Raw genomic sequence first — 25,293 nt, 5'->3', positions numbered from 1 at the left:
TTATATTAATGTTAAATTTCTTGTGTGTGATAATGTATTGTAGTTATTTGGAGATTGTCTCATTCACAGGAGATACATGTTGAAGTATTTAGAAGTGAAGTATCATGGTATCTGCAACTTACTTTCAAATTAATCTGAAAAAACATTGAGTGATAGAGCAAAAGCAAATATGCAAAAATGTTAACAACTGGTAAATCCAGGTGAAAGATACACAAAGGTTCATTGTACTACTTTTCCACTTTCTTCTAGGTTTAAAACTTTTGAAAATACAAGTTGGGAAAAATTAAACCAAATAAAACTCTTCTTTAAATCCTTTATTTCATATTTCCAATTCAACAACATTGCAATATACCCTTTGTGTAGATTTCAAATATTAAATGTTGAATGAATGTTACAAATTAGAATCAGAATTTACAACAAGGCACGTAAAGAAGAAGTCAGAAGACTTCAGAATTATGTGAAATTTTGAGTACAAATATAACACAAGAATACAGGATATTGGTGACGTTCATATTCAGACTGTTTGCCCCGTCTTAATTTCTCTGCTCCCCTCCCACTTAGAATCTAAAAAAAGCATTCATTATAAATTGGAAGTGCAGAATTCTTAGAAAATAATTGGATGAGTTGCATGATTCTCCTTATAAGTACAATCTGCTTTTCAGCAACCTGTAAGCCATTGAAAAAGTAACTCCGTACCCAACAAAGAAAGCCAAAGCACGATTTGGCTGGGGAAGGGGTATCAAATATGCGATCGTGTGGTAGATCCGCGCCCCAACAAAGAGTCTGAAGTGCAGGATGGCCGTAGAGAGATCTGGACCGCTCAAGGAATACAGAAGGCCAATACCAAGAAATGGCACAATATTTTCAAGGTCATTCAGGTGAGCTCTGTGGGAAAAGATGAGTAGCAAATCACTAATTTCAAAATCTGTAGAAATCGACTCATTTTTCCCTTTCTTCTAAAACTAAATATAATGTTAGTGGATCTTAAAAATGCATATTAGCTTTTTTTTTTTTTTTCAAACTGCCTTGTTTCTTTAACCATTTGGCTTTTATTTAAAATGTCTTCTTATTTTGTTTCTGTTTTTAGTGTATCTCAAACATACAGCAAAGAAGATACTTTGCACTTTCAAGAATATCAAAAACTGCATCTGTATCATAAAACTCACTTCAGTTTTGTAGATATGAAATACTTTTTCTTCTGAGGTTCATACAGTGGCAATTCAAGATTCTTTGCAAAAAAGGACAATCCTTTTGGTTATAATCTTTCGTAAGACTCCCCTCTCACTTCTGCCAGTCTACAGAATGGTTATGCAGACAATCCCTTGCTCATTCACCCAAACTACTAGGTTGCCAACAATTAATTTATCAATGCAACACCAAGAATCTTATGCTCTCAAGTTCCAAATTACAGAATACATAGTAGCCTTTCAAATATGGGTAAAATTTTAGCCAATCTATCCTCAAATTACAGACAGAATTAGCTAAGCGAGGGAGCAAAGTACAAAGAATACACAAAAATGACAGACGATAGAAAGATAGGTTTCCTAAATGTTATCTTTATACCATAGCTAGAAGAAGAGTTCCTCCAATTCATGGCACCTTGGGTTTCTCTGGCTAGGATTGTGAACAGAAGGCACATTTATTATTGACTTGATTTTTTTTTGAAGTGCTTAATTTTAAAATCTAATGTCCCTGTTTAAGTCGCCAGAATTAAAATTGCTCTAGAAATCTAGACTAGAAATTGAGATTTTTGAGAAAGCTTATCAGCTATCAATAGGTATTTCAAAATGAAAAAAAAAATCTTTTATGTCACTCTCTTTTCTTCTACCAAAAAATTATTACATATTTCCTGCTCAACGATCACCATCATCTCCCCCTCCTTTCCTCTCTCCTGTTTTCCACAGGTTGCCTGGCAAGGATGATCAGAACATACAAGTTTCGGGGCGCCTGGGTGGTGCAGCCGTCAGGCGTCTGCCTTCGGCTCAGGGCGTGATCCCGGCATTCTGGGATCGAGTCCCACATCAGGCTCCTGTGCTGGGAGCCTGCTTCTTCCTCTCCCACTCCCCTGCTGTGTTCCCTCTCTCGCTGGCTGTCTCTCTGTCACATAAATAAATAAAATCTTTAAAAAAAAACATACAAGTTTAAAGAGGGTGACAGTAACCTAGATAAGTAATGGTTTTGAAAGATTTAAATAAAGAATGACCCGTTCCTAAGTAAAAGCAAAAGACAGGTGTGAGTGTTCCTGTCCCCCCTCCTTCATGGAACAGGCTACTGAGAGCAAGGTGGGCAAGAAGGGACAGGAATACTATTTCCTACTAAGGAAGGGTCCATTTCACCAATTACACCAAGGCTATTTGTTTTGGTCCTTTGAATTCTCCTGCCAGATCACAGATACAACTTCACTTCCAATCTTGGCCATGTTGGTTTTCTCCCTCACAACTTCCTAAAGGGCAGACATCTTAATGTTGGTGAAGAAGCTTTAAAAGGGAGACCCCCTGGAAAACAATGTCTACTTCTAAGCCTACTTAAGCAATTGGCAAATAGAAGGCACTTTTGAAACAGAGAAGAAAGTCAAGGACAATAAGAGGCAATGGGTTTCAACTGGGGGTAGAGGGAAGGAACGTCTGAGGAAGGCTTCTTTTGACCTCAGTAGCCCCTCATTTTTTTCTGGCCTCCCTCTCTCTATCTTATTTCTCTTCTTCAGTTCTCTTTCCCTGTCTTCAGCCCTCCAAATGATCTTACAGATAACACTGCTCATCATCCTAGGAAGGCCTGTTTTCAACAGACCCTCATCCTCGATGCTAATTCAGGACATACTCAATGCTAATTCATGCCATCTTTTGAGACCCTGGCGGGGCATACGCTTTCCCTGCTCTCCCAGTGAACACCTGCTTTACTTCAGTATCACCTGTCTGCTGGAACCTTTTCTCTGCTCAAACAACAGAGCTCATCTTCCAGGGGCAGCTTCTTTCATCTTCGTGTCCTTTCTAGACTGCTCCCAAAATCTCTGAGCAGGGGGATTTCAGTCTTCATGACCACTCTCTATCTGGGTCTATCCCCTCCCCCCCCAGCCCCGTGATGATTCCTGTTCCCATTCTCCTTTCTCCTTTGGACAGATGCCCCTTGGTATAGGCCTGCTCTGTGGCTGACCTTCCCACCAACTCTTCTCTGTGTTCGTGATGCTCCAGTCACACCTCCCTGCCTCAGATCAGAACCACCTGGATTTCAGTGTCATCCCCCTGACCTGGACCAGAGTTGCTACGCATCTTTGAGAATTGTCCGGGGGTGGCCAAGAACAAAAGAAGCTTCACGCCAGACTTTTCCAGACTCCCTTATCTCAGCCAAAGCTCTTCACACTCAGCATATAGCAGTGTCCATAGTTCCAGAAAGAAATTGTTCCAAATTGACATGATCTCTCTTCTCTTCCTCTTCCCAAATCCTAATATCCTTCAAGCTCTTCCTTCATGCAATATTCCTAAATATTTTAGGAATTTATACTTTGTCCCCCACAACTTAACATCTAGTAAGAGGTTGCTTGATATCATTCTCTAATTACTACATTTATGTTGGTCTTATTTTCAGGGGAAAAGTTAAAAACCCCTCAAGGGCAGGAATCCAGTCTTAAAGCTCTTTTATAGTATCCTAATAATAGGAAAAAGTGACCGTAATGCACACACACTAATCTCTCAGTGAATGCTTTATTCATGCACGGGGGCCAGAAGGGAAGCCATCTAGCTCAACCCCTAGCCCAAGGCTCAGTCCCTTGACAGAATCCCCGGTGAGTGTCCCCTACATTCCATTTAACATTCAGTGAAAAGGTATTCTCTGCCTTTGAAGGTAGTATATTCTAAAGGTCTCTCCTTTCCCTATATACCAAAGCCAAGCCTTCCTTCTTTTCCTTCTGAATGGTTCTCTTTATTTCTCCAGCTGCCCTGATTACCTTGCAACTTTCTTTTCATCTTGTGGTACCGAATGTATATATGATCTCATATTCTTTCTAGAACATGGCGAGATAGTATTAAAGAAATACATATGTAAAATGTTTTCTAACCATCACTGATTTCTGTCTGCCCAGAACACAAGTCACTTACTTTAGGTCACTTATTTCACATTTCCACACATATTACTTTATGCTCTTAATTATTTGTCCCATATGTGTATGTATTAATTTTCTCAATATTGCATACCTGAAAGCATACTTTTCACTTCATTTGTAGTCCTTGACGTTGGGAAATACTGATAGAAATAGCTTTATATGTGGAAGTAATGAAAAAACAACCCAGGTTAAAAATGAAATGGGGAGATTATGGAAACTCTTTATCTGAAAAGTATCTCCAAAAGTGAATTGTTACGAGAAACTTTTTGATGGTGTCGGTAAGGTCTCAAAAAAATATTACTGGAAACTGGACACCTTGACTTTCTTGGAGACTTTCTGTTGTCACACTGAAAAGCCAGTGTCCGATCACCAGGGGGCGCTGTGCACACAGTCGCTGCACCTCTTCAAGGACACTGATTCCTTTCAGAACTAAGGTCAATTGTTCACAACCTGACTAGATTAGCTTCAATAATGGCTTTCTCTTCTAGAACTACAGTCCTATGGGCATGGGGGGGTTAGGGTGGGAGGGGAGAGTGGCGAAGAATCTAAAATCTCAAGATATCTTTTGTTAAGCTTTCACACATGACACTTGGATCTTCCTTTCAAACTTACTAATGCTACTGAGCATCTAATTATTATCACTTTCAAGTCCTGGGCAATGTTATGAGTATAGGGTCATGAATAGCATCATGTATGAGATTACCTGCTCTAGAAGGGATGTACGAAAAGGTAAAGACAACGTTTTAAACTGCTTAATGTCTCTGGTGGTTTTGATAACGCCACAAAGCTGTACTCACCTTTTCTACTGTTTATTCTTTTTCATCATAACACTTATAATTTGCTGATACTGTTTGAAATTTTCACACTGATTCTTTGTCCTGGAACTACTTGAGATCCACATTCTTGGCATAGTCCGTTTTTAAGACTGGCTGATTTACTCAATAGGACCGCTCATTTAACAAGTATATCACTAAGTGAAGCATAAGCCAACGTTTTATTCAAACTACCTAGCACAAACTTCCTCTTAGGAGGAAAATAGTTTTGCTTCATAAATAACTTGGGGTTAAATTTTTTGCATCTTTTTGGTACTGGAAGAGCAGAAGTGTATATGGAGCCAAAGAAGAGCCTGCAAAATGGTGTGATGGTGGGCATTATTTGAGGGGAAGAAGATACAGTGCAACTTCCCCAGGGAGAGGATGCTGAAGGACCCTGTCAGAGCTGCCTAACATACAACTTGAAATGTTTGTGTTGTCATCATGTAAACTCTGCCCCTCGGTTTCGTCAAGTCTATTTTATCCACATTTTTTAAGTTGATTTGTGGAGAGTTGAGGAAAGAGCCAAGTTTACATCAGCCTAACACAATGTAGACTATGGAAACATGCACACGTGTAGGAACCCAGACTGAAAGTGAATCTTGAGATCAAAAACCAGAGGGAATCTGCAGGAACCTTGGAAGGCGCTTCAGACTTTCACAGGGAATCAAAAAAAAAGTGATAACACAAATATGATCTAGATCCTAAAGATGTGTAGAAACTCCAGCTGGTTCCTGAATTACAGAAGTAAAATTCTTTTATTTCAGTATCCAGTTCACTCTTCATACTCGCCAAACTGAAACAGTGCATCAAATATACTCATGAGGTTTCCTATCTTAACTATTCACCACAAAACTAAATATCTGAATGTTTAAGCATGGCTATGAAAACACGTCCCTGTTTCTTTAATTTTATACAATTTTACTTATTCCTTGAAATGTGCCTAAAATTGTACCATGTTTGGATGAGCATTAGAAAATACTCAATGAGAAGATGTTTCAGATGTTATAAAAAGGTAACTAATAGATTGGTAATAGAATCTCAATATAAAAAATTCTGTGGGGGAAGAGGGTTATCCAAGATGGTGACATAGGAGGCTCCTGAACGCCCTTCCTCCCTCAGCCACATCAAATGTACGGCTACACACAAAGTAATTACTTCTGGAAGAAATCCAGAAACCAGCTAAATGACCCCTACATGTTGAACAAATACCCATGGTGAAATGGGTAGGAAAGGTTGAGACACAATCTTGCCATAAACCCTAACCCCAGCATAGTGCCACACAGTTCAGAGGGAACTCCCAACTCTGAGCTTCTTTCTGAGGAGCACTGGATTTGGACCCTACATTTAGTGCCCAAACATTTATGTCTCTCACCCAAGGATGGGGCCCCAAAATATCTAGCTCTGAAAATCAATGAGGATTGCATCCCCAAGACCCAGAAGACTCACAGCAAACAGAAGAGAAGTTGTTAAGGGACGCAGGAGACTTGCTGTGCGTCAGCACAAAGGGAGCAGGCAAAATTGTCCATCTCCCAGCCTTTCCCTGAAAGGGATCCAACTGCATACTGTGAAATCTACTGCCTAAGTGTTAGCATGCATGCATCTAAGGTTGGGCTTTGATCCTTCCTAGAAACCAGGGAAGCCAGCAGACATCTCCCCCACCTTCTCCCTCTAGCTCAATCCCAGTCACAAGAATCTCTCTGGAAGAAGCTCATACACCTGTATGCACTCCAGATTTTATGGCTGCAGCCCTAGGGGTGGTCCCTGGATTACCTGGCCCTGATAGTTATTAGCACTACCACTCATGAGTCTCATAAAAATACAGCAAACAAAGAATCATTCTCAACAAGCTCAAGCAGTCACTGCAGCTATCCCTCCCCATGGCTATATCTAGGCCCAGCACAGAGGGAGCAGACAAAAATACCCAAATCCCAGGATCTCCCTAGCAGGGGCTGAACTACATACTTTCCCAGCTGCTACCTGAGCACCCAGCTTCCACTCAGCCTATCTCTAGATCCCAATTGTTTTCCTCCCTTTGGAACATGTGACAAGTCTCGGCATACCCAGAACTACTGGAGGCCAGTAAAAACAAAGAAGGCAGCTTGGACAATCACAAAGGTCTGAGAGTCAACCAGGGGCTCAGTCCAGGATGATCGACAAGTTTCATCTCCTACATGAGACCACACTGTCAAAACTTGGAGAAGTGGTTGCTTTATCTAATGCACAGAAACCAACACAGAGCCAAGGAAAATGAAAAAGCAGGGGAATATGTTTCAAACCAAAGAACAAGATAAATTTACAGAAATGGATCTTAATGAAATAGAAATAAGTAGATTTACCTAATAGAGAGTTCGAATTAATGGTCAAAAGATGCTCACCAAGGTCAGGAGAGAAATGCATGAACAAAGTGAGAATTTCAATGCAATAGTAAATATTAAAAAGTCCCAAAAAGAAATCACAGAGCAGAAGAATATGATAACTGAATTTAAAAATCCCATAGAGGCGTTCAACACAGGCTACATCAAGCAAAAGAAAGGATCAGCAAACTTGAAGACAGGGCAGTGGAATTCATCTAACTGGAGGCACAAAAAGAAAAAAGAAAGAAAGAAAAAGAGTAAATACAGTTTATGGAATTTATGGAATACCACGAAAAAGATGAATGTACATATTATGGAGGTCCCAGAGGTAGAAGAGAGTGAAAAGAGGGCAGAAAGCTTAACCAAAAAACTAATGGCTAAAAACTTTCCTACCCCAAAGAAAGAAACAGATGTCCAGATGTAGGAACCTCACAAGTACCAAAAAATGAATCCACAGAGACCCACACTGAGACACGTTATAATTAAATTACCAAAAGTTAAAGACAGGAGAGAATCTTAAAAGCAGCAAGAGAAAAGTAGCTTGTTTCATACAAGGCAACCCCATAAGATTATCAGCATATTTTTTTTTTTCCCAGAAACTACAAAGCAGAAGGGAGTGGGATGATATATTCTAAGGTCTTAAAAATAAATAAATAAATAAATAAATAAATAAATAATAAAAAAAATTTAAACTGCCACCAGGAATCCTCCTCCACCTGACAAAGTTGTCCTTCAGAATTGAAGGAGAGATAAAGAATTCTCCAAACAAAAGCTGAAAGTGTTCATCACCACTACAGCAGCTAGAAATGTTTAAGGATGTTCTTTAAGCTGAAACGGAAGGACACTAATTAGTAAGAACAAAGCACATGAAAGTATAAAACGCACCAGTAAAAGCAAGTATAATTAAATTCAAAATACACTAATGTAATGATGGTGGGTAAATCACATAACTCTCGTATAAAGACTAGAAGACAAAAGTAGCAAAGATAACTATAACAAAAGACAAAGAATGACGGAATGGATTAAAAAACAAGACCCAACTATATCTGCCTACAAGAGAATCACTTCAGCTTTAAGGACACATGGGCTGAAAATGAAGGGATAGAAAAAGTCCATGGAAATGGAACACAAAAGAAAGGTGGAAAGCCATACTTAACATCAGACAAAAGAGATTTCAAGCTCAAGACTGTACCAAGAGATGAGGAAAGCCATTATATAATGGTGAAGGAGGTCAATTCATCCAGATGATGCAACATTAGTAAATACTTATGCATCTAACATAGGAGCACTTAAATACAGCAAATATTAACAGATCTTAAGGGAGAAGTAAGAATACAATAATAAGAGTATTATTGGGGACTTTAATATTCCACTTTCAACAATAGATAGATCATCCAGACAAAAAATCAATAGGAAAACATTGGACTTAAACTACACATTAGCTCAGGTGAACCCAAAAGACATTTAAAAACACTCCATCCAATAGCAACAATACATATTCTTTTCAAATACACATGGAATATTCTCCAGGATGATCATATGTTAGGCCAAAAAACAAGCCTTAATAAATTTAAGAAGTTTAAAATTATATCAAGCATCTGTTTCAACCATAATAGTATGAAACTAGAAATCAATTACAAGAAGAAAACTGGAAAATTCAAATATATGGAGATTAAACAACATGCTACCAAACGAATGGGTTAAAGAAGAAACCAAGAGAAATAAAAAAACTCTTGAGGCAAATGAAGATAGAAAATACCAAAACTCATGGGATATAGTGAAAGCAGTTCTAGGAGGGAAGTTTATAGTGATAGATACCTACATTAAGAAAGAGAAAGATATCAAACAGCCTAACTTAAAACCTCGAGAAACGAGAAAAAGGAAAACAAATTAAACTGAGAGTTAGGGAAATAACAAAGATTACAGAGCAAATAAATGAAATATAACCTAAAGAGACAACAGAAAAGGCCAACGAAAAGAACTGTATTTTTGAAAAGATAAAATAAGGTAAATCCTCAGACTTACCGAGAAAAGAACAAGGAAGGATTCAAATAAATAAAATCAGAATTGAAAGTGGAGACATTCCAACTGATACCACAGAAATACAAAGGAGACTAGTATGAACAATTACCAACAAATTGGACAACTGGAAGAAATGGACAAATTCCTAGAAACATACAACCTATCAAGACTGAATCATGAAGAAACAGAAAATCTGAGCAGACCAATTACTAGTGATGAGACTGAATCAGTAATCAAAACCTCCCCATGAAGAAATCCAGGGCCAAATAGCTTCACAGGTGAATTCTACTAATCATTTAAAGAAGAATTAATGCCAATTCTTCTCAAACTCTTCCAAAAAAGTAGAGAATAGAACACTGCTAAACTCATTTTACAAGGCCAGCACTACCTTGATACTAGATAAGAACACTACAAGAAAAGAAAATTACAGGTCAATATCCTGATGGACACAGATATGAAAATCCTCAACAAAATATTAGCAAAACAAATTCAACAGTTTAATTAAAAGGACTTAAAGAATCATACACTATTATCAAATGAGATTTAATCCAAAGATGTAAAGATGGTTGAACATCTGTAAATCAATACCACATTAACAAAAAGGACAAAAATAGTATAAATCATCTCAATAGATATCGAAAAAGCATTTGACAAAATTCAACATTCTTTCATGACAAAAGCTCTCAACAAATTGGATATAAAGAAAATGCAGTGACGGCCATATATGACAGTCTCACAGCTAACAACTTACATCACGCATCATGAGAAGCTGAAAGTTTTTCCTCTAAGGTCAGGAATAAGATAAGGATGCCCACTCTCACCACTTTTGTTTAGCATAGTTTGGAAGTCCTAGCCAGAACAATTAATCAAGAACAAGAAATAAAAGTCATCCAAATTGGAAAGAAGGAAGTAAAACTGTCTCTGTTTGCAGATGACCTATTACATCAGAAATCCTAATTCCACTAAAAAACTGTTAGAACTAATAAATGAACTCAGTGCAGTTGTAGGCTATGAAATCAGTCCACAAAAATCAGTTGCATTTTTATACACTAACAATGAACTATCAAAAAGAGAAATTAAGAAAAGAATTCAATTTACAATAGCATCAAAAAGAATAAAATACTTAAGAGTAAATTTAACCAAGGAGATGGAGGATCTATAACTGAAAACGATAAGACACTGGTGAAAAAAATTGAGGAAGACACAAATCAATGGAAAGATATTCTGTGTTCACAGACTGGAAGAGTTAATATTGTTAAAATGTCCATACTTACCATAGTGAGCTACAGATTCAGTGCACTCCCTCTCAAAACCCCAATGGTATTTTTTTAGAGAAATAGAAAAAACAACCTTAAAGTTTGTATGAAACCACAAAAGACCTTGAATAATCCAAAGGAATTCCGAGAAAGAAGAATAAGGCTGGAGGTATCATACGTCCTGATTTCTAACTATATTACAAAACTATAATAATCAAGGCAGTATGACACTGGCATAAAAGCAGAGACATAGATCAATGGAACAGAATAGAAAACCCAGAAATAGGGGCGCCTGGGTGGCTCAGTCGTTAAGCGTCTGCCTTTGGCTCAGGGTGTGATCCCAGAGTCCTGGGATCGAGGCTCACATCAGGCTCCTTCACTGGGAGTCTGCTTCTCCCTCTCCCACTCCCCCCTGCTTATGTTCCCCCTGCTTGTTCCCTCTCTCGCTGTCTCTCTCTGTCAAATAAATAAATAAAATCTTTTTTAAAAACCCCAGAAATAAACTCATGCATTTATAGTAAATTAATTTTTTACAAAAGAGCCAAAAATATACAATAAGAAGGGCTAGTCTCTTCAACAAACTGTGTTGGGAAAACTGGATTTCCACATGCAAAAGAATGAGACCAAACCCCATTTTATACTATACACAAAAATTAACTCAAAATAGATTACAGACCTGAAACCATAAAATTCCTTGAAGAAAACATAGAGGTAAGCTCCCTGACATTGGCTTTGGCAATTATTTTTTTGGATTTGACACCAAAATCAAAGACAACAAAAGCAAAAATAAACACATGGGTCTATATCAAACCAAAAAGCTTCTGCTCAGCAAAGGAAACAATCATCAAAATGGAAAAACAATCAATGGAGGAAATATTTGCAAGCTACAAATCTGATAGGTGGTTAATACCCAAAATATACAAGGAACTTATACAGTTCCATAGCAACAATAATAATAATAACCCAATTAATAAATAAGCAAGGACCCAAGTAGTCACTTTTGTCCAAAGAAGACATCTAAAACCACTGATTTTGATTCAAAAATCAGCCAAAAATCAATGGTTTTGATTGGCAGCCTCCCCTCTCTTAGAATGGCTATTGTCAAAGGACAAGAGATCATAAATGCTGGCTGGCAAAGATTGGAAAAAAGGGAACCCTGTTGGTGAGAATGTAAACTCATACAGCCACTATGGAAAGCAGTTTGGAGGTTCCTCAAAAAATTAAAAATAGAACTACCAGAGGATCCAGCAATTCCATTTCTGGATGTATATAAAAGAAAAGAAGAGAAAAGAAAAGAAAAGAAAGGAAAAGAAAAGAAAAGAAAAAAGAAAAGAAAAGAAAAGAAAGAAAAGAAAAAGAAAGAAAAGAAAAGAAAAGAAAAGAAAAGAAAAGAAAAGAAAAGAAAAGAAAGGGAGGGAGGGAGAAGGAAGGAAAGAAAAGAAAGAAAGAGAAGAAAAACCATTATTCCAAAGAGATATCTGCACTCTCATGTTCACTGCAGCATTATTCACAATAGCCAAGATCTAGAAACAACCTAAATGTCCATCAACAGATGAATGGATAAAGAAAATGGTAGATATGTGCAATGGAACATTATCCACCCTTAAAAAAGTTATGTGCAACAACATGGACAAACCTGAAGGGCACTAGGCTAGGTGAAATAAAGCAGACAGAAAAGACAAATGTATGGTATCACTTATATGTGGAGTCTAAAAGACAGGGGAAAAAAAAAATTAAACTCACAGAAACAGTAGAAAGGTGGTTGCCAGGGGCTGCCAGGGGATATAAGGAGAGGTTGGTAAAAGGGTACAAAATTTCAGTTACAAGATGAAGAAGGTCTGAGGATCTAAAGTGTAAGATGGTGACAATAGTTAATAACACTGTACTGTAAAACTGAAATTTGCTAAGAAATTAGAACTTAAATGTCCTTATAAAAAACAAAGGGGGTAATAATTATGGAGGTTATGGATGTGTTAATGAGCTCAATGGGGATAAACCTTTCACAACAAATATGTGTATCAAATCATGATGCTGTGCACTTTAAATGTCTTACAATTTTGTCAATTACAGTTCAGTAAAGGTGAAAAGAAAGTTTGTAATTAACATGACTTTATGGCAAGGATTAGAACTAGAATTCATGCTTTTTTAAAGAAGTGTATTAATTATATTATTAGGAAGCTGTGTGGATGGTATCTTGGCTTATTGCTTTTCATTGTTCATTGAATTCTCAGTACATTAAACATAATACCTATGAAGGAGAGAGAGAAAGGAGGGCAAGATTTCCCACGTTCATATTTTGAGTCTTATGCAAAAGTATCTTCAACCGTTCGCACAAGCTGACAGTCTCACCTCTGGAGAAAGATGACAAAACTGCAAAAATCCACCATCCTCATTTTACCTCCTACCTGTAAATCTTTTTGAAAAATCCCTACACAGAACAAAGTCATTAACCCCAACAAAGTAGGAAATAGGCAACGTGTGCAACTGCAGTGAGAGTTGGAGACTTCTAGATCCCTGGTTTTCTATCATTATTACATGGACCAGTTAAAATGACTGACTTTTCTCCCTTTTAATGATCCCCAACATCCGCCCTGAACTCCTTGACCAAAATTGTTTATCAAGTAAACAGGAGACAGTGGGTTTACCTCCGAACACGTTCCACTCGGTCATCTGTCCGAAGATACTTCTTGGCATTTTCTCCCTTGCCAAAGTTGGCACAGTCTTCTGGGTTGACAAAAACCTATTCCAAATACCAAGGGAAAAAAATGTATTTCAAATGCCAAATAACATGGGGGTCTTCTATCTGATACGTTATTTGCATTTTAACAGAAGAAATACAGGCATCCAGGTTGGCCCTTACGAAAAGAAAATTTGGAGCTCAAACACGGGGAGGGGTCTATACTTTAAGTTTTTCTTAACAGTGCAAAGCATTTTTTAAAGAAAAGCATAAATAAGAACTTAAATAAAAACTAATGTATAAAAATAATGAAAAGGAAGCAAAAATGGAAGAGGGCATAATTCCAAGCCATCACACTATTATTATGGTGAACTGGCATCTTTTCATAGTGATGTTGATGAAACTTCCCTCAAAAGTATTAACATTTTCAACTGGTTGGCTCATATGAAATTCTTTAATTTACCAACCACAAATGTTAGAGAACAGGCAAGAAGCATAAGAGTGAGGGGCAGGAAATGTATTTTGTACTTTGTTAGGATATGTGCATCTTTTTTCTTTGGCTAAATTAACGAACACTTTGGATTGAATAATATAGTGAAATATAAGAAGTTGAATGGCATTCCTCAAAATACCAAGTACGTATTCTAGGGCATATGTTCATTTATTCCTTCCTGCAAATTATTATGCTGTTTGATATGATTTCCCCATCCCTTGAAACTTGAAAAATGCATTTAAAAAATATTTCAGTATGTTCCCCTGTTTAATAATTTATAATAAAGAAAAATATGAACTACAAAATTAGCCTAATTTAAGCTTAGAAATCCATAAGTATTATATTATTTTTCTTAATACGATATAAGCATTTATTTCAGATAGAGATGTTGAGGAGAACTAATGGGAAGGGAGGTGATACAGTATCAGCTCTTGAGGTCAGCTCTGTCTGTCTTGTTTCTAAATAAATGCCTGGCACATGCTAGATATGTTTCAAGTAAGTAAATAGATGTATTACAATGGAAAGTCCATGCCATTTGAGTTTGAGGCAATCTGAATTCGAATCTCAGCTTCATTCTTCATTGGTGTATAACCTTGGGTAAGCTACTTAACCTCTCTGACTTTCAGTTCCTCATCTATAAAATGGGGGGACTAATGCTCATTTCACATGATAATACTAACCATTATGTAAAACAATTCCAAGATTTCGCACCTACAAAGGGTATCACATGGCTCTTGGCACATATCACTGGCACTCCAAAATTTGAGTTCTTTTCTCCTTTTCTTATAAGATGGGGTACATTTCTGCTATGCCTAGAACTACTCTGTTTCTAGAGGACATTGTGGACCCAGGGGTAGGCAGTCACTTTACAGCCTGCTGCTCTGACATCTGGACCCCTTAGAGACTTAAATATGTCTGTAGGTGCTCCCATTAAAATGCAAATATCCTTGGGAAGGAATTATACCTCAAGATAGTAACAGGGAAATACCTTAAGGATGACTGCCATCTCTAGATAAAAGCAAGTCTCTGAAAGACAAAAACTTGGGACAGGCACTAAAAGAGAAATAGGTTGGGGGGGGGCGCCTGGGTGGCCAGTTGGTTAAGCATCCGGCTCTTGATTTTTGGCTCAGGTCCTGATCTCAAGAAATCGAGCCCCATGTCAGGCTCTTCACTGGGCTTGGAGCCTGCTTAAGATTCTCTCTGTCCCTCTTCCCCTGCTCTCTCTCTCTCTCTCTCAAATAAATAAATAAATAAGAGAGAGAAATAGGTGGTTTCCAGGAAGAAGTCGCTGACTAGGGACAGGGTGCACACCAATGACCATAGCTTAACTTTGTCAATGTAGCTTTGCTCCACCCCCTTACTGTGTTATAAACCCTGCCTGAGTATAAGATATACTTTTCAAAATCTTTCTACCACCTTCCCCAAGTCTCCAGTTTAAGAAAAAAAAAATAGTTCTTATGATACTGGGCAGAAATAACATCCACTTCAGAAGTCAGAACTACATAAATTCATATGCCTTGCCCCAGTCATAAAAGGCTCTACTGATAATAAGGACTTAATTCTGTTCCCACAGGCATATCCTTGACTTGTAATAGAACTAAAAACACCAGCTCACCGCCTGGAAAATGACTATTTTCTAAACTCTAGTTGACAAAATTAACTTCAAAATCATAGAGTTTTCCTGAAAACTTCGATACTCCAAGAATCTCATATAAAAGCAGCATGATAAAAGGTAAAAGCCACAATGAAAAAACCACTTCCTAGCTTCCAGGAGAAAGTGCCTATTCCATAAACATATCAGATGCATTTGTACCAAATGACGACATAATTCATTTGCGACATTAAACAATGTGCCGCTGGGCTTTGCCATAAATTTTCTTTAAAAAGTAAATTAAGAAAACTGTTTTCCAGGGGCGCCTGGGTGGCACAGCGGTTGTCTGCCTTCGGCTCTGGGCGTGATCCCGGCGTTCTGGGATCGAGCCCCACATCAGGCTCCTCCGCTATGAGCCTGCTTCTTCCTCTCCCACTCCCCTTGCTTGTGTTCCCTCTCTCGCTGGCTATCTCTATCTCTGTCGAATAAATAAATAAAATCTTTAAAAAAAAAGAAAAAGAAAACTGTTTTCCAAAATGCCAACCCTTACAGGAAAATATTGCCTCCAAATGTCTTACCTTTCTTGTCAATCTATAGAATGCGGTCGCAGTGCTCATAAGCATCATTTTGGAAAGAATAATCGTTGCATAGGAAGCAAAGGCCATGAATACTTCATTTTCCATTAGTTCAGTGAGGTCAACCATTTTTTCAATTTTGCTCTGGAATCTTAAAAAGATTTTAGACAAGACAGGAAAGACAGACATAAATACCTCGAATAACTTGTGCTTATATTACAGCATTCACCGTATTGTTCTGAAAAATATCTTGGGCTGCTGCAGGAGAAGTAATCTTTCCTAACATTTCAAAATAAACAATATACTGTGCTTTTTTCTAGTTCTATAACATTATGCTTGAAGATATCAAACAAGGACGGAGTGAAATGAAAATGTAAAGGTATGAGAAGCAAAAATAAATGGGCAAAATGCTATAAAGAGAGACTAAAACCCAGGTTTTGGATCAGGATGAACCACAAGTTGGACACAAAAGGCCAGAGTTCATGGACTGATCTCTTTAGAAACAGTAAATTATGTACACAGTAGCACCATCAATGTTTGATTAGAAATGCCCAAGTTCTGGGCGCCCAACTGACGCAGTCAGTTAAGCGTTTGACTCTTGATTTCAGCTCAGGTCATGGTCTCAGGGTCCTGACATCGAGCCTCGAGTTGGACTCTGCACTCAGTGTGAAATCTGCTTCTCTCTCTCCTTTTTCTGTCCCTCCCCTCTGCTTGTACTCTCTCTCTCTCAAATACATAAAGTCTTAAAAAAAATAAAATAAAGAAACGTCTAAGCTGTAATATATGTCCTGCTTTCGAAACCCAGCTTACAGCTTTTTGTCATTTCAATAGTATTTAAGATCCCCGGCTACCAGATATGAATTCCAGTCCCACCATCTGGTTACTAACTTTGGTTGAGAGATTTGGCCTCTCTGAAACTAAATTTCTTCATTTCTAAGATGGGAATAGTAATAGTTCCTAACTGACCGGTTTGTTGCCAGGATTTAATTGAGATAACATGTGGAACATACTTAGCACAGCACCTGGCCCACGAAGAAAACCTCGATAAAGTTGATTATATCTTTAAGACCATCATTATCACCATGATTATAGTCATCATTAATACCAACAACACGAGGGAGCCAGGAGAAGCAGGATAATGGAAACAAAGGGCCCGGCAAAGGCAAAGTAAGGAAGTGGCATTTATGGTGTGGGAAGGAAAATTAGCTTTATGCAATTCTTCACGTTACTTCACCTTCCACTGAACCTAACTTTCTGTCTGGAGCTGGAAGTATAACTGGGAATGTACCCAGAAGGGAAGCTAGGGCATACTGGTGATACTCAAGTCAAAGTGGGTAGTCATCTAGGGTAAAGCTTAAAATTTAAATTCCCTACCCTACCTGATAGCCATTCTTTTTAACATCCTCTTGTTCTGTTATCAGCTCTGCTGTCTGCTGCGTCTCTCTCCTCCACATCAACACACATCTTTTCTCACACCCAAGCTTAAACACTATTTAATCCGCTTAGCATGCAGTGTGGTCTCTTGGACATAATGTCCATTCCTGCCTTTGAAACTCAACCTCTATATGCAACCTTATCAGACTATCTATCAATCTACCAATAACCTACAAGTCTAGATCTCTTTCTAGACTCTGCGACTGGTCGTATAGCTGTCTACGTATTGCTGTGAATGCGATATAACCAACACACATATACATATATGCTTCATTTTACAACCAGCATCTATGCCGTATACTTTATATGCGTCACATAAGCTTTGTAACTATGCTAGCAGAGTCCTCGTAACTACATGCATTTTACAGATGAAGAAAACGTGACTCAGAGATGTTAAGCAGCCAAGGTAGGACACAAACCCACGTCTCTGACTTGGTGTCTTGTACACTCACTACACTCCGTCTCCTTCAAGAGACTGCGAACTGCTTAATACTGACTCAGCTAACATTGGCTGAATGCCTGCTCTGTGGCTGCCACCGTGCACGTCTGTTCTCTTGTTTTTTCTCCCAATGGTGCTACAAGGTAGGTTCTATTACTCTCATTTTTCAGATAAAGAAACCGAAGCTTCCGAAGTAACCCCTATTTTGTTTTTTTGTTTTGTTTTTAAAGATTTTATTTATTTATTTGAGAGAGAGCATGAGCAGGGGTGAGAGGCAGAGGGAGAAGCAGACTCCCCACTGAGCAGGGATTCCAGACGCGGGACTCGATCCCGGGATCCCAGGATCATGACCTGAGCAGAAGGCAGACGCTTAACCAACTCAGCCACCCAGGTGTCCCAGTAACCCCTGTTTTGAAAGGTAGCCTGAATATGTACTTCAGACTGAAGCAAACAGAAACTGTATGTTTCAGTTTAAAAAACAAAACCAAAGGCATATGATACATTAATCCACCTCCCAAGTCAGTAGTCTTGAAAGCACAGAATGTGATACAAGCTCCCAGCGCAAGGTAATACTTTTAGTACCATTCGAGGTCTCTGCTCTTGCTCTGGGAGCAGGGGTGGGGTTGGGGAAGAAGTCATGAATAAACTGTGCTATCCTTCAAAGCTCATGTAAAGCAATTAGCTTAACAAGGGATCCTTAAGTCCTACGCCTCTGGACAGAGATCCGAGGAAACACAGCAGGAGTGTTAATAAAAAAAAAAAAAAAATTAAGAAAAGTTTATCAAGTCGGAACTGTTGTTATTTAAGAATAATTTTACAACTAAACAATTTCCGTAGGTTGCTACAGATGTTTATAGAATGAAATGCATTTAGCCATGGAATAGAAGCGCAGAGAACGGTTTTCTTTTGGTGAAACTGGTTTTGGAAAAGGAGAGAAAAAGTGGAAGCCTTCCAGAGCTGCTGGTGGGAAAAGAACACAAAGATGTCAGCAGTTGGAGGAAAAGGACAATGCGACATTTTTTTTCTTTCAGTGTGAACAACACATTGAAAGCGCACCTCACACCAAGAGTTTTTCCAACACCAAGAATGTGGCTTAACTTCTTGAGTCTGTGGTTTGGGGAGATGGGCCAATGCTGAGCCTCTGCTTCACATCCTACAGGTCTATGAACCACTTCTCAGAGACCGGTATCTTCCACTCCCAGGATACCCGAGGGCCAGGTGAGGAGTAGCGAAGGCGAGAGAAACAACAGAAGTGATTTGGGAAGGGTATGTGGGGGTGAGCACTGTGTATTGTGTAAGACTGATGAATCACAGACCTCTACCCCTGAGACAAATTATACATTATAAGTCAATTTAAAAAAAAGAAAAAAGAAAGAAACAGAAGTGATTTACAGGATGGAATAAGATGGTGCTGGCCTAGACTTTTTTTCAAAGCTGATTTGTCAGGAAGTTCCCTTGAGCCTACATCATGGGTGGGCACTGCAGTCAATACAAAATTATTGGGGCTCCTGGGTTGGTTAATAAGCATCTGCCTTCAGCTCAGTTCATGATCTCGGGGTACTGGGATGGAGCCCCGCTTCTCCCTCTCTCTCTCGGCCCCTTTCCCCCACTCGTGCTCTCTCTCTCTCTCTCTCTCTCTCTCTTTCTCTCTCTCTCTCGCAAAGAAGTAGATAAAATCTTTAAGGAAAAAAAAAAACCCACAAAATTACTAAACACTTTTTATTAGAGAAGGTCGCCAGGAGGGAGGAGAGCAGTGTAGTAGTATTAATAATTAAGAGGGTAAAATGTTAAGTGTTTTGAGTATTCTAGAAATGAGGTATGAATAATCTAAGAAAAGACAAAACATGAAACTTGGTTATGAATTAGAATAAAATGTTACAGTGATAAATTATATTTGTCCAGTGTATCATTCCCTTCATTGTCTGGCACTGGTTGGCATAGCAGAGAATACCTCCATCTTTTTCACCAGAGAGCTGGGCTCAGTCCCCTAAGGTGGATGTGACCACCTTCGAAGGGACAAAGAGCAGTGTGGAGCACACAGAGACTCTGGAGCTAGACTAGAGTCCTGGTAAATTCGGCTCTGTCACTTACCGGTTGTGGTTTAACTTCTCTGGGACCTACTTACCTTACCTGTATAATGAGGTTAAAAATACTTCCTATCTCACAGGATTCTTGTGAGTATCAAATGAGCAAAGTCTAAAGAGCTTAGAAAAGCACTGGGAACTAGTAAATGTTATATAAGTATTTGGTAAATAAGTTCCTACTTCAGCACTATTCTAGGCCCTGAGGGTTTTCAAAAAGCTTGCCCATTATCTCACTTGATCTAGAAAACTCTAAGGCAGTCAGAACAAGCAGTATTTGTCTCTGCCGTTAACATACAAGGAAAACTGAAGCCTGAAGAGGTAGAGTGAGTAATGTGACCCAAATTCACAGCAGAGGGAACAAGACTGGAACCCAGTTTTCTCAAGCATTTAACTCATGGGCTATCCACTATCAAGGCCAAGAATTCTAGACCACTCGGGTTTTCTGGGGGCCTTTATCTATCCACCTGCTTATTCCTATCTTGCCCTCCTCGCCCAACCCCTCAGCACCTACACCAGCTGTATCTATTACAGTTGAGTCTTTATCTCTCAACCAGGCAATATTCCTCTTCTCTTTACAGGCTCTGGGCCAAAAAGGGCAAAGTTCTCTTCTTACTTACGGTGGCCTTGCAACATCCATATTGTGAAACATACAAAAAATCTGCTCGAGCCATGACTCTGCAATTTCATACCTTCTAACACAAAAGTTAACACTACCACAAGATTTAAAAAAAAAAAAAAGATAATTCAATGGCCTTGTTGCTGTTTCCCAGTTCTAGCTTTTTTGAACGGGGATGGTGACTGCAGACTTGGCCTCCTATGCTTCAGAGCCCCGGTGCTGGGGAGAAAATGCTGGGGGCTCTGGAAGAATGTAAGGCAAGGCTGTGCTGATCCCCTTTCCCAGCCTGAGTGATTAATAAACTCCACTCTAAAACAAACCCTTAGAAAAATTGTATTTATCTGCCACCAAGAGCAATATTCAAATTTGGGCTGATTTGCCATTTAAGAAAATGACCAAAGTCCCCACATAGTCCTCTGATTTGGGGAACAGCAAAGGACAGCAAGCCCTATTACTATCTTAACTCCCAGTATAGTAAGCCCCCCCCCCCCCGGGGGGGGGGGATGTGTAGCTTGGTATTCACTGCAAGGGAAGGCCCTGCAGAACTCTGGTCATAAATGGCCATAAGGCTGTAAGCTGGAGATCTGGGGAATTTTCCATGTGACCATACAACAATGCTTGATTATAACGCACTTGGCACTCTCTTGGAGAGAAAGCAGACAGAGGGCAAAGGAGAAAACAAAAGGGTGCCCAGAATACTAAGAGGCTGTGAGAGTATTTGGAAGGAAGCAAGGGGATGGGAAATTTGCAAGCACCTTCTCTCCACTGCCCCAGTTCAGCCATAGCAGTAATATCTGAGGCTTCACCCCCTAAATAAGAGTTTCCCATGGCTTCCTCCTTCACACTGCGGGGCTGGCTATAATATCACAAAGTTTAATCTCTGTTCTCCTGCACTTTGTTATTGTTGTTCTATTATTACTAATATTTTTAAACTTGCTGAGGTTCCTCTTGCCGAGCAAAGTGAACCACGAGGAGCGAGCCCTTCTTGAACTTCAGTGGGTGCAAAGGCCAGTTTGTCCAGAGCCCCTGCAGGATTCCACGCCCGAGGTTGAACAGAAGTTGTCCGAACTGTAGCGGCTTCACATATTACTACGATTTGCACACAGAGCCTTGAGCGCCCAGAGACTCTGGAGCTAGACTGGGGTCAGGGTGAATTCCACTCCGCCACTGACAGGTTGTGATTTAACTTCCCTGGGACCCCAGAATTCCAGGGGGCCCATTCAAAGCGGACGCTGGCTTGGCTTGGGAATAAAAAGTGAGTAACTCACCACGTGCACATAAAAGGATTTCTCTCTTAAATTTCTTTGCTGGAGTTTGACGGGGAAGTTTGACAGGGAAAACTTACCTACAAGGGTGCGGGAACTCAACTCCCTTTCCGAGGCGACGGACTGAAAAGCCAGCGCCTGGCAGCTACAGGGAGCAAAGAAGTTTGACGCCGGCAAAGACCTCTCCAGCCCACCCCGTGCACCCACTGTGCCCCTTGCCGCCCACCGCCCTCTGCGCACCCTCTCCTTCCGCGTCCCTTCCCGGGCACGTACTGTGAGTGCGAGTAGTCGTGCTGCAGCAGCGAACCTGTCCCAGCTGGCGGCTCGCGTGGGCACTGAGGTGACTGTGACCGCCGGGGAAGGCGGGACGCAGGCGCCACGCCCACTCTAGCTAATTTCCAGTTAATTCGCTCCCCGGTGCTTCAAGCCGGGCTCCCAGCCTCGCCAAGCACCTCCCCTAAGTGGCCTGATTTTTCTGTGCAAGAGTAATCACCGCCCACTGGTTCCCTTCTTTGACCCCCTGCGGCGCCTCGTGGAAGCCTTTCTTCCCTTTTCCCCTATTCAGTGGGGCGGGGATGTTCGCGGTTAGTATCCGACCTCTGTTTCCTCCGACTTTTCTAGCACGCGAGTGGGAGAGCAAGGAAAAGGCGGTTAACTTTTATTGAGCTGGAAACAAATTTTTTAAAAAGGTTTTAATGTTGAATTTTGAAAGCTTTATAGAAGACTTAAATCTCTACGGGGGGAAACCTGATTAGGAAGATCGGTAGGAGAAGAAAGGAAAGAAGAAAGGGGGGTAAACTGAAGGGGGAAGGAACCATGAGAGACTATGGACTCTGGGAAACAAACTGAGGGCTTGGGGGGGGGGGGGTTGGTGAGATAGGCTGGTGATGGGTATTAAGGAGGGCACGTATTGCATGGTGCACTGGGTGTTATACGCAAGTAATAAATCATGGAACTTTTAAAAAATTAATTTTAAAAAAAGAAATCATTCATAAAATTACCTTCCCTTGAACTTCACTTTCCCTGCACCAGGGGCATGGCAAAGGCTGGCACGGACACAATGTAACGTTTAGGAAAGATCACCTATAGTCTTCTAAACCTGTAATCCCAAACAGCTTGCTTCCTCACTCTGTCCCCTCATGTTCAGAGTCCAAAATGGAATTGGAGGAGATTATATTGGATCAGTTCATTACACAATCAGCTCAGTATGGTTTTTACAGGGACCTTCAGGGGAGTGTTTTAGGAGGGCGTGGTTATTCTAACATCAATATCTAGATTAGGGATATTTCTAAGCTTCCTAGTCCCCACAAAAATATTTATGGATCTAGCTTCCATGGTTTTATCTAAAACTGTTTAAGGATTTATGTTTTCAATCTATGTTATTTCTCCCCTGGTAATACTTCTTACACATTTACCACCTGCTGCGTGGTATACTTCCTTTTTTTCTTTCTTTTTTTTTGTCCTAATTTTACCTCCTTCAGGTTTTAAGGGGGGCCCTCAGGACTAGCTGTCTAGGATTTGATAGACGAGTCGGTGTTCTACCAAAAAAGGAAGTAAGACTTACCAGTTTGCTCTGGGAAGCAGAAATTAACCACAAACCTGAGAACAATTTCTGTATAAGCCTATCAGTAGAGTATTGGGAAATCTAGCATCAGAAGATAGTGGTGCTTCATTTTCAGGTCTATATCTTTTGAAAATTGTATTTATTTACTTATCTCAGTAAGGTACTCTGGAACCCGCCCGTAGCACTATCCCGGTTAGGACAGACTTTGAGATGAGTCTATTCTTTGTTATGCGGTGACACAGCCCAAACCATAACATTACACAAAAAGGTACAGAAAGCTATTATTAAATAATTTGATCTACAGAATTCCAGTTGAGCAGTTCTAACATGTTTTTGAAAAGAAGGGGGCACCTGACTTATCTGATTCTCTAACTATAAGATGTATTCAAACTTAACTAATCAGTGAATAAATCCTGAGTTCCTGCTAGCAATAAACCGTGAACAATTATTGCCTGTCTGTTATATATGTGACACTGTCTTCAGTACAACATCAGCACTTAACAGTAATAAATTAATTCAAAAGACATTTATGAAGTGAATACAAGGCACTTGGCCTCATGCTAAAATCTGAAACTAAGATAAATAACATTGAGTAATTTTGTTTGAGGAGTTTATAATCTAGTAAACACAAAGGCCAAAAACAGTACAAAGGCCACCAAACTTGAGGAAGAAAATATTTCAATTGAGAAATGAGAATGCTGATTGGGGTAGGAACTCGGGCAGTAAAGAATTTACCCTTTCTATTTATCTTTGTTATAAGCTCTTAGATGAGTACAGAGAGAAAGAGTTTTTATCCAGCTGCTTTTATTTTGGGTAAAGGGAGGGTTTCAGACTTTGAACCCTTCTCCTCACCATCATTTTAAGTCTATAATAAAATCTTTCAGAAAAGCTTGACCCAAGCTTTAGGACAAGTAATTCCCTAGTAAATATTAAAACAGTTTAAAAGGTCAGTGATTTGGGGTGGAAGAGCAAAGGTCATTCAGCAGAGTAGCTGTCCCAACAAAGAAAAGGGGGATCAGATCAGAAAGGTCTAGAAGAATAAAGCATTTGCAGCCTAGCAATTCTTGCCTTTTAAAAAGCCCAAAAAGGAGAAATATCAGAAAGGATTGCCATTACCACAAGACAAGGCTTACTGTAAGTGGGAGGGGATCAGGTGCCCATCATTTCTTGTAATTATCTTAGATCTTTGTTTTTTTCTAAATCCACAGAAAAAGTGCCCCTGTAACCTGAAACTAAGGGTGCATATCCTTCTTGAAGATTTGCGTCAGCATGCATGAGAACTTTTAAGATTAAGGGAACCAAGAAGTGAAATAAAAATAAGCAATATTCTAAGCATACAAATGTTTTTAAAGTTTTTATTTATTTGACAGAGAGAGAGAGCATGAGCACAAGCAGGGGGAGTGGGAGAGGGAGCAGCAGGCTCCCCACTGAGCAGCGAGCCAGATGCCGGACCCAATCCCAGGACCCTGGGATCAAGACCTGAGCCAAAGGCAGACGCTGAACCGACTGAGCCACCCAGGCTCCCCTGAGCATACAAATTTTATTTTAGAATTATAATATGCTTTTTAAAAGGATACTAGATTATTTATCTCTCCCAACCATCCTATAACAGAGTTCTTATTTTTTCCTATTTTATATATATGCGCTCTGAGATCCAGAGCAGTTTGGAAGTTTTACCAACCTCTAAAATAAGCTCTGAGCCTAATACCTACAGGACGTAAAAGGAGCCACAGGGAGAGGAACAGGACTAAAAAATAATAAAACTCATGAAACAAGTCAAGAGAATATGGTAAAGCTATAGGATAGACAAGCAGATCAAAAGAACAGAATAGAGTCCAGAAATAGAATCAGACTTAGTTGGTCAATTGATGTCCAACAAGGCACCAAAGCAATTCAGTGGATAAAGGAAAGTTTTCAACAAATGGAGCTGGAACAACTGGATAGCCATATGGGAAAAAAATGTACTTGTACACAGCATACATGAAAATTAATCCAGCATGGATCATAGACCT

General features: G+C 39.5%; 1 protein-coding gene across 7 annotated transcripts; it reads right to left on the bottom strand.

Annotated features, from left to right (window-relative positions):
* Positions 1-299: 299 nt before the first annotated feature.
* MGST1 (microsomal glutathione S-transferase 1) lies at positions 300-22,857 on the bottom strand. 7 transcript variants are annotated; one of them, XM_026502339.4, is made up of 5 exons: positions 21,991-22,105; positions 21,798-21,862; positions 15,883-16,030; positions 13,189-13,283; positions 300-885 (listed from the first exon to the last, which is right to left on the bottom strand). In XM_026502339.4, exons 3-5 carry the CDS (start codon positions 16,006-16,008, stop codon positions 639-641), a joined length of 468 nt encoding a protein of 155 aa, XP_026358124.1. In that variant the 5' UTR covers positions 16,009-16,030; positions 21,798-21,862; positions 21,991-22,105; the 3' UTR covers positions 300-638. The 7 variants fall into 7 exon arrangements, with proteins under 7 accessions (XP_026358124.1, XP_026358122.1, XP_048072509.1 ...); XM_026502337.3 differs by lacking the exon at positions 21,798-21,862 and having other exon boundaries at positions 21,991-22,857; XM_048216552.2 differs by lacking the exon at positions 21,798-21,862 and having other exon boundaries at positions 21,958-22,046.
* Positions 22,858-25,293: the final 2,436 nt, after the last annotated feature.

This window comes from Ursus arctos, unplaced genomic scaffold (assembly GCF_023065955.2).
Source record: "Ursus arctos isolate Adak ecotype North America unplaced genomic scaffold, UrsArc2.0 scaffold_26, whole genome shotgun sequence".
Taxonomy (NCBI): domain Eukaryota; kingdom Metazoa; phylum Chordata; class Mammalia; order Carnivora; family Ursidae; genus Ursus; species Ursus arctos.
Note: the sequence above shows the minus strand (reverse complement) of the source record. Positions and strands in the feature narration are given on the sequence as shown.

What these genes read in the sequence shown, in the direction of transcription:
- MGST1 (XM_057318776.1), bottom strand. Translation starts at nt 16,008, where the DNA reads ATGGTTGACCTCACTGAACTAATGGAAAATGAAGTATTCATGGCCTTT.